Consider the following 9,888-nt stretch of genomic DNA (forward strand, 5'->3'; position numbering starts at 1 on the left):
GCAAAGATAAGAGAAGAGATAAAACCCTTGGAGTTCCTTTTCTTGAGATCATAAAGATGATTCAAGATGCTCCTTTCCTTTGGACTTAGCAATTAACTCAAGCAATCAATCAAATATTATATACAAGCTCCTAGGATCTCCATTTGGCTTGTCTCTCTTAACTTGGATACTCATGACAATGGTCCTTCTTACTATCTCAAGTTTGGAATCCCTATCACACAAGAGCAAACATCAAAAAGTTCACAATACAATGAGAGGAATGGACAAAGAATGAGTTTAGATTAGGGGTCCTTTGAAGTCAACTTTTCAATTTAGCATTCTAAAGGCATGAGGCCTAGTTGCTCTTGAACTCCTTTAAGCATAGGTAAGGTCCTAATTCTAAGTCCTTTCTCCTTTTTGCATTGGGTTCACACAAACAAAGACAAAACAAACATAAAGCAACAATATATTTATATACAATAATGAGCTCAAATGAGCAAAAGGAAAATGACATAAACATAAAATATGAGCTCAAGTGAGCAAAGGGAAAAGGAAATATGAATAAATGAGCAAGAAAGTAAATTGCATTAAAGTAAATTGCAAGAAATTAAATGCTTGAATTAAAGTTAGTAATTAATGGTTAATGTTAGTGTGTCATAAGACAATTTAGCGCTATGTTAAGCAATCGTAAGTGGACTAATGTAGTAGTCACACCTATCTGAGGCCGATCAATAAAACTATAGGAAAATAAACACAAGTTAGAGATCATGACTAGTAAGCCAAGCTCCTACAACTTGACATGCCAAAAGAAAAGAAAGAAAGCCTTGTATGGACTTTAGGTTTTTTGCTTGACCAAGAAGCAACCTATCTTGGACACAAAGCAACTCACTTGATCTTTGATCAAGTTGAGTTTGATTTGGATCAAACAAGGTTAAGCCTCTCATATGTCAAGACTAACCACAAGTCATTAACTCATTGGTCAAAATAAAAAGAAGAAGATGAAGATGAAATGAAATGGATAAAAAGGAGAATTCAAATGACATAAACAAAACACAATGATCAAATGTGAATCAAATCACCGTCAACCACTGTAAAACAGAAGAGAAATGAATATTAGAAGTCAACAAAGTCAAACATATTTTTTGGTATTTTTTGGAATTAAAATAAATGAAAAATAAAAGGGATTAAAATATGGTCAAACCTCAAATTCAATTTAAATCAACTTCAACAAGTTCAATTGAATCATCATAGGTCTAACATGGTCAAACAAGGTTTGAAAAATTTTCTCAACATTTTTTGAAAACAGAAACTATTTAAAATCAATTAAAAAAACAATAAAATATAACTCAAATGAATTAAAATCTCAAATAAATCTCAAATCAATTAAGAAATTGATGAGGATATTTTTCATAGACTTATCATGATCCATATGTGTTAAGAAAATATTTTTGGAATTTTTGGATATCAAAAAGTATTTAAAATGAATTAAAAACTATTAAAAACAAAATAATTCACAAAAAATATTAAATTAAGTCACAAAAATAATTAAAAATCAGATTATGAAACTAGATTGTTCAAGAATTTTTTTGCAATTGGTCTCATATTTTTGTGACCTCAAATAAAACAGTTATAAAAATTTTTGAAATAAAAAGGAATAAAAGAAAATAAAACAGAAAAATAGAAAATATGAAAAAACCAGGTGCGCTGGATGGCTTTCATTAAATGACGTGGCTAAATCCAATGGATTAGAAGCGCTGTCATACCATAGTCTTGAGTCAAGCGCGCAACATGAGGTATTAAATAAGTCAACAACACGCATGGCTGAGATTAGAACATTTAAAACATATCCAAGGCCCTGGAGTCATCCACGTGGGGATTGTGGTGGAAACCACCATCTTCTCCGGTGGACCAACCAACTCCGGCCACCAGTTGCAAGTTTTTGAACCTCAACTAAAATGCACGAGCCAAGTACCAAAATGAAGCTGGGGTGATGTACATCACCCCTGTAACCTTAGATTGTCCTCAAGATTTCTATCAAGTCAGAAATCTGAGCTTGAAATTCAAGGTGTGCAAACTGAAATGCTTCAAAACATGAAATCAAAGCCACCACTGGCTTGCCTTTTGCTCGAGGACTTTAGAAAACAGTTTGAAAACAAGCAATTCACATTGTATGATGAGGTTCAGATCAAAACAGTTGAGTGATCTACCTTTGAAGAGCAGCTTTAAACAGCACGATCTGCTCAAACTCTTGCTTCCAATTTGATCAGGAGATGATGAGGATGCAAGGCTTAGGAATTGAAACTTGAAGATCAACTGATTGTGTTGAAATTCAAGTTTGAATTTGAGAAATAAAAATCAGAATTCCTTTGAGTATGGCTGGGTTTTCACTTTCGCAGAGTTTCAAGTTGCCTTCAGGTTCAAATTTGAATGAGGGAGAGCATGTATTTATAGCTGAGCTGCAAGCAATGAGTGAAAATACTCGTGTGCATGAAGCTTTGGGTCATCCATGCATGGGCCTGTACAGGCGCATGTGAGGCCCAAACTTGACTGTAATCACAAGCTGAGATCATTTGAAGTTGAAATGGACGTGCAGTTGGAACTGTAATGGCTTGTGCATGAAGATACAAAGTGAATTGCATAATTGATCATAAATGTTCACCTCTTCGAAAGTCCCACATAGAAAATCCAAACATAGGCATGTGAGTAATGGTTAGAAAGGTATTGACATAAGGAACAACATCTATGTTGGGAAAAAATCCATTTGGACTTTGGAAATTTGTGAAAATTGACCTTGAAGTTTGAGGTACAAAACATGTCTTTGGAAAATTTGCCAAAAATAATCAACTTCAACCCCTTCTGTTTCAGTGAGGCAAACCTCAAATGGAAAAAGCTCCAACATAAAAGTTGTATATATTTTCAAGGTGATCAATTTGGACTTACATTTTGCATCATTTGGATTTTTTATGAGAAAGTTATGGGAACTTGAAGTTGGACATTTTTCAAATTCAATGTTTTGGTCCAAAGTGACCTATAATGTTTTGTATTATCACATGTGTTTATTTTAGGATTATGAAATTTTGTCCAACATAAAATTTTAATTATACATCTTAAAGTTTCCAATGCAATTGGTCTCACCTCAAAATCACAAAAAATAAGGAAGTTAGGTCCTTGGGAAGTTGACCCAAAATTAGGGTGTCAATCAAAATGACCTATAATGTTTTGAAATGAATGATGACCTTACAAGTTTCAAATGAATTTTTGATGAGCATAAAAGTTGTTCATATGGGTCTTAAGAACATGTTGTCTCTTGGAGTCATCTTCATTTGACAAACACATCAAAAATTAGGTCTCAGTGGATCTCAAATTAGTCAGATGACTTGACTGGTCAAATTCTCAAAGCCAAACCTCAAATATTGATGAATAAATGATTGAGGATACTCACAAAGGCTCATATATGCATAAAATAATGAATGAACGAACTTCCCTTGATTGAATTTGATCATAGGTTGAGATTGCTTCATGAGCAAGGCACAGTCAATGCACAGTTGAATTAGGGTTTCCTTGGGAAACAATCTTCAAGCCCTTTGGGTTATCTTGATCAAATTGGAAAATTGAGATACTTGGGAGACATATGTGATGGTTGGGAGATCTATGGACCATTTTCATGCTTGCTTTCATCTTTATTGAGCCACTTCATTGAGCATAGGAGCCTCCTAGGAGCAGGGGCACACATGATCACTTTGAGCTACAAAACAAAAGAGGTTAGTGACATATTTTTGTGATTTTGGTTAGTAAACAAAATAAGAAAAGAAATAATATACAATTCAAGCATGCTTGGTGGTCTCAAACCAACTCACACAAGTCCCAACCCAAGGGTTAAGAAGCCACACATGCTATGATCCTTGAGGCAAATGCATTGAGCAATGATATGATGCCATGAGGGATCTTAGGGTCAAAATTAGGGTCTTACAGATGCCCCTATTTAAGGTCATTCTAGCCGGAGATATGAAGGTTAAAATCTTCGTCTCGACGAGGTAGAATGGGATTAAATAATAACAAAGAGACGAATTTTGGTCCCTAAGAGACCTCATGATGCAAATGTATGCATGCAAAAGTTAATACTCTGTGGGGAAATATGGCCACAGAGAAAAAGAAATAAGAGAAAGACTGAAAGTTCATAGGAGTAACACACTCACTAGGGAGACAGGGACTCTGGGGAAAAATAGGGTAAAGTGCATGAGCAGGTCACGACTTGAAAACTTGCTAGGAGACACGAAGGGATCCCACGAAAATAAATCAATGGAAAGACTCGAGCTGATGGAAAGATGCATGTATTGGGGAATATGCCAATACAGCAAAACTATCCACAAAGGATACTTCGGATAAAAATTCGGACTCTGGCGGGGATGTCCATGAAGGGACTCTGCTGAGGAAGAAACAACGAGATATTACCGGTTACTGGGTAATAAACTCAAAGAGAGACATGTTATTGAAACACCGGTATAAGGGTGAGAGAACAACACGCCCAGGGAGAAAGAATATCTAAGACCGGTATAAGGGTGAGAGATATCAATCATCTGAAACATCTGAGGAGGATCCAAAAGGCATATCTCAACTCAGGAAAATCTGACTCCACAGGGGACAAGTCATAATAGGGAGCAGAAGGAAGGAACACCAGGGATACCAGTTATTAGGCATATAATAGGTGACCAACCAGGCGTGAATTGGGAACATATCCAAGACACTCATCATCCGAAAGGAGGGCTGAAAAAAGCAAACTCGATTTACAGGATGGACATTCGATTCCATGAGGAAATACGAATCTTACTCAACTGGGGAAGAAAAAGACTCCGACTGAAGAGCGCATGAGATATATTATCTATTACCGTTATAACGTAGATAACACACTCGCATGGAAGATTATCCACAACCGGTTACTGGGTTAATAAAGGATAAATCGACCGAAAAGAAAGGACATCGGGATACCGATTACTGGGTATAAAATGATGACCAATCAAAAGGAGAAACAATCATTGCCAAACCGAAGGGGTAAATGAAAGATGACTCGCGGGGGATAAATTGCTTGAGACAAAGCAATCATCCAAGAGATATCTCACCGGTTACTGGGTGGAATACTCAAAAACGAAGGAATATCAATACCGAATATTGGATAATGATAACCAACAAAGAGGGTATTACATCTACCGGTTACTGGATAGAAAACCACAGAAATAAGACTTACAACTACCGGTTACTGGGTAGAAGGCCACAAAAATAGGACTTACAACTACTGGTTACTGGGTAGAAGGCCATAGAAATAGGACTTACAACTACCGGTTTTTGGGTAGAAGGCCACAGAAATAGGACTTACAACTACCGGTTACTAGGTAGAAGGCTACAGAAATAGGACTTACAACTACCGGTTACTGGGTAGAAGGCCACAAGGTCCACTGGGGAGAAGATATACAATTACTGTTTACCGAGCAATTGAGCAACTAAACCACAGGAAACTGCAGGGGAATAACAAGAAAGGAGTCAATCTAGGAACAAACTAGAGAGACACAATGAAACAAGACTCAACCCAATGAGGATATAACTCAGGGGAGTAATTCCATCCCAATACACAATTAGGGAGGAAACTGAAACGAAAATCATCCACGAGGATATAACTCAGTGGGGAATAATGAATGAAAGATAAACATTTTCTGCCTATGGGGATGACTATATATGGAGAGATCAGACACAAACATCTGCTTGGGGAAGAACATTTCACCAATAGCAGGAGATAACAAGCAAAGATATATGGCAAAGAATGCATGAATATATGAATGCTATGATTATGCATGTATACACAAACAGGTCCGAGAATCAATGGACGAACATCCGGTATAACATCTCAAAAGAGAAAAGCCAGGCCCACAGGAGAAATCAAATCTGGTGGGGAGCATGAAATACCAGGAGACATCAATCACTGTCGGGGACAAAGACCACTGTTGGGGTCAAGCAAAGGTCACAGCTCTCAACCGCCGGGGATAGGCAAAGTCTCTGCTACCAACTGCTGGGGATCTTCCAACAGTTCTTGGGAACATGCAGAGATATCGATAAGGTTCGACATCAAAGAACTCTACTGGGGATCTTATCAGGGGATGATGTGAAATTCTGTGGGGAACAACCACCAAACAGATACACATCAATCAAATATTCTCTTCTGACTACTGAAGAGACATCTCTGCTACCGGGAGAAGGAACAAATTGCTCCGCTGGGGAAGGAAACAAAACATCTTCCTCAAAATCCCTCAACACTGGGAAACGTCTTCCACTTGGAGGGGATACCACTGTCAAACTGGGGTCAAGAAAAGTCTCAATCGGGGAACATTCAGAGTCATCGCCAGGGATTTGCTGTTGAACCAACATAAGATCCATCGTAGAGGAAACTCTACTGGGGAGCTCAAACTCGGATAAAATCCATCGTAGAAGAGACTCTACTGGGAACTTAACAAGGAATGGTATGCAACTCTGTGGGGAACAACCACCAAACAAAAGTTTTTGAAAAAATCAAACACCTCCTCTTATCTGCTGAAGAGACATCTCTGCTAAGGGGAGAGTGAACCAATGCTCCGCTGGGGAAGGTCACAACATCTTCAACACCAGCTCAACTTAGAGGAAACATTCCAATAAGGAGGGGAGACAAAATTAACAGGCTCTGCTCAGGCAACTCCACTAGGGATAGACTGTAGGCGACCATACCTGGGATAGTCTGTTGTGGGCGGCCCTACTGGGGAATGAGTTGTAGGCAAACCTCCTGGGATAACTACATGTATCTCCGGATGAATTGTTTTGGCAGAGGGAATCGGGAACGAATAACATATCAAATTTTATCAATCTATAAGGGATTTTAGGTCAGTCCACACAAGGGATGACAACCGTATAATTGATAAAACACAAATGTTAGACTCAGACTCTCTAGGGAGTTGCTGAGGTTTTGTTCTTTCTGCGCTCGCCGAGGAGACAACCTGAAAGATGATGAAGAGGATACAAACATGCCAGAACATGAACAAATGTTTTACCCTTCAGGAGATCATACTATCCTTGGGAGAGCACTGAAGACATTGCATTTATCCTTTCAGTCATTGTGAATGTTCACTTTGTTTAAAAAACAGTTTAAAAACTTTATTTGTTTAAAACAATGATATTTATCAATTAAAACATGCAAACATTTGTTAAGCAGAAACAAATAAGAGTGCAAAAAAATTGGATAAAGGCTCAAATTTATTTGATAGAATGGTAGTCCGCAAATGGCGAGACTCCATGGATCTTTACAAATTTGAAATTGGTGATATATATTGGAAAAAGGGCTACATTGAACATAATGACCATTTCTCCATAACTCCGAATCCAATGTATTTGAAGCTTCAGCAGACGATGACTGAGCGAGAATCTTTGACAAAAGACCGCTTGTAGAACAAAGTCTTGTCATGATGCAGTTACTTGCCAAATCCCTAATTTTTTTTGCCTAGATTTCCCCAGGGTGAGACACTCAATCTAGCGGGATATATTCATTTTTTATATGTCTCTAACTTTTGCCTGGACCGCCCTTTCGGGTTTTCAATCCACAACTACAACAAACAAGACCTTAGACAGCGCTTTTTTTAGCCTTAGACAGCGCTTTAAAGCGCTGTCTAAACCTCCGCTGCTAAAGGTTTAGACAGCGCTTTTTTAAATCTTAAAAGCGCTGTCTAAGCCCCCCCCCCCCCTTAGACAGCGCTTTGGCCAAAAGCGCTTTATAAGACCCTCTTATTTTAAAAAATTTAGGTATACCTTAGACAGCGCTTTTGAAAAGCGCTGTCTAAGCCCCACCCCCTTAGACAGCGCTTTGGCCAAAAGCGCTTTCTAAGACCCTCCTATTTTAATTTTTTTAGGTATACCTTAGACAGCGCTTTTCAAAAAGCGCTGTCTAAGCCCCCCCCTTAGACAGCGCTTTTGCCTAAAGCGCTTTCTAATCCCCCCCTTAGACAACGCTTTTTACAAAAGCGCTGTCTAAGGTATACGAAATTTTTTGAAGCTTTTGTTTTAAACCACATTTTTTCCAGGTTTAGAAAAAATGTTTTTGAAAATTTTTGAAGCTTTTGTTTTAAACCACATTCATGCCAACCTCATGCCAACCCGCATAGAGTGCTTTAGAAACTTTTCTGCACATCTTCGAACACAGGTTTCCTCCTGCTTTTGCAGGGATTTATGCTTAAACGTATCAACACAATCTTGAAAGCATCTCTCCACTAGGTTATTATACATTCTCAAGCTGCAATGCAATTTTTAAAATAAAATTAGGTAAATACAATCAATGATTATACTTAAGTGTCCGTGAATGCATTTCAATTGAATTCATAAAAATATTGATTTTAACAAAATGGAAGCATCAAATGCTTTTGAAATCAGGAATCACCGAAACACATAACATATATTTAATCAAAGCATGAAATGTCATGCCAACGTTAACATCAATTTTCCATAATATAATATACAAACTAAATAACCAAGTACATGAATGCATAGTCACTACTAACTCAAAGCCACATCAACTGCATTTTCCCTCTAATATGCCTATGCCAATGCCAATACCAACGGCCTTTTTCTATCTCCAAACATCCTCAGATTCTACAATTATCATGACCTGCAAAATAACAAAAACAAAACACATATTTATAAGCATACTAGTACATTGTAATGATCAATGTTAAAGAACATAAAAAGAGTAGGGCATTCATTGATTGTTGTTACTCACTTGGATTAACTGAAGTAGTAACACCAGAATGCGAGAAGTCGCAATTGTAATCATGTTTTCCATTAGCCTGATAGTAAGCATTCATCGCATAAGTGGCAATTGCCTTAACATTGTTGGCAGCATAACAAACTCCTCCCGGTTGGATCGGCCTGCAATCAATTCCTTGGCTGCAAACATAGTTTATATTCGCTTGTAATGCTCCAGGGCTCGCATCCGCCTTTGGCACACACCATTTCTGCCCTCCAACTACCGGACGCGGCGTTGGCGTTTTTCCTCCTCCTTTTACCGGTGCTACTGGTTTCTGCATTATTCATTCAAAATCAAAACACTGTTAACAATATTTCGCAAGATTCCAGCATCATAAATAAAAGAGAAAAAAGAACAAAACCTGTCCGTTACGCAGGATTCCAGCATCATAAACCGAAGAGAAATCAGGTTGAAAGAGTCCCCAATTACGTTCAGCAATAGGACCAGGTTTCTGATTCTCATTAAACAACGCAAAAATAAAAGTCTCAAACCGTCTATTCGGCATTAATGGTGTCCCTTTCCCTTCCGCCAAATGCCTAATCAACTGACCATTATAACTCTGAGCATTAGCCACACTACAAGCATCCCAACCATCACAAACAGAAGGCCAACCCGTTTCACCAACAGCGATATCAACATCACCATATCCAAGAGCCTTCATTGCCGAATGAACCGCGTCCATTAAAGCGTCAAATTGGTTTGTGTATAGTAGTTTTGTGTTCCTGTCGAATAAGCCACGGTTTGGTCTGAACAATGCAAAGTAAGACAGATGAATAAAGCTTCCAAAGAGATACCAACAGGTTAAAGTCATTGTAAACTTTGACTCGAAGTGACAATGTCATGAGTACCATATTAAGTAGAAAAGACAAATCAACGTGGTAATTAAGCATTAAGCTATCCCACATTATGAACTAGTCATTAGGGTAACACTCTCCTCATGAGCTTCAATCATAAAAAGTGATGCTTTTATCAAGAAATGGACTATGGAATTCTAATGAGATGGATTAAGGTACACCATTTTAATACACATATATAAGTGAAGCTGCTAAAGAAGAAATAGATACTACCAAGTGAAAGCCATTGTAGTTGTTGCTATTAAA

The 9,888-nt window shown here is 37.9% G+C and overlaps 1 protein-coding gene across 1 annotated transcript; it reads right to left on the reverse strand.

Moving 5' to 3' along the window:
* Positions 1–8,418: 8,418 nt before the first annotated feature.
* On the reverse strand, positions 8,419–9,614 carry LOC127101474 (glucan endo-1,3-beta-glucosidase). Its single transcript, XM_051038900.1, has 3 exons — positions 9,150–9,614; positions 8,762–9,062; positions 8,419–8,650 (listed from the first exon to the last, which is right to left on the reverse strand). Exons 1-3 carry the CDS (start codon positions 9,597–9,599, stop codon positions 8,628–8,630), a joined length of 774 nt encoding a protein of 257 aa, XP_050894857.1. The 5' UTR covers positions 9,600–9,614; the 3' UTR covers positions 8,419–8,627.
* Positions 9,615–9,888: the final 274 nt, after the last annotated feature.

Source organism: Lathyrus oleraceus, chromosome 7 (assembly GCF_024323335.1).
Source record: "Lathyrus oleraceus cultivar Zhongwan6 chromosome 7, CAAS_Psat_ZW6_1.0, whole genome shotgun sequence".
NCBI lineage: Eukaryota > Viridiplantae > Streptophyta > Magnoliopsida > Fabales > Fabaceae > Lathyrus > Lathyrus oleraceus.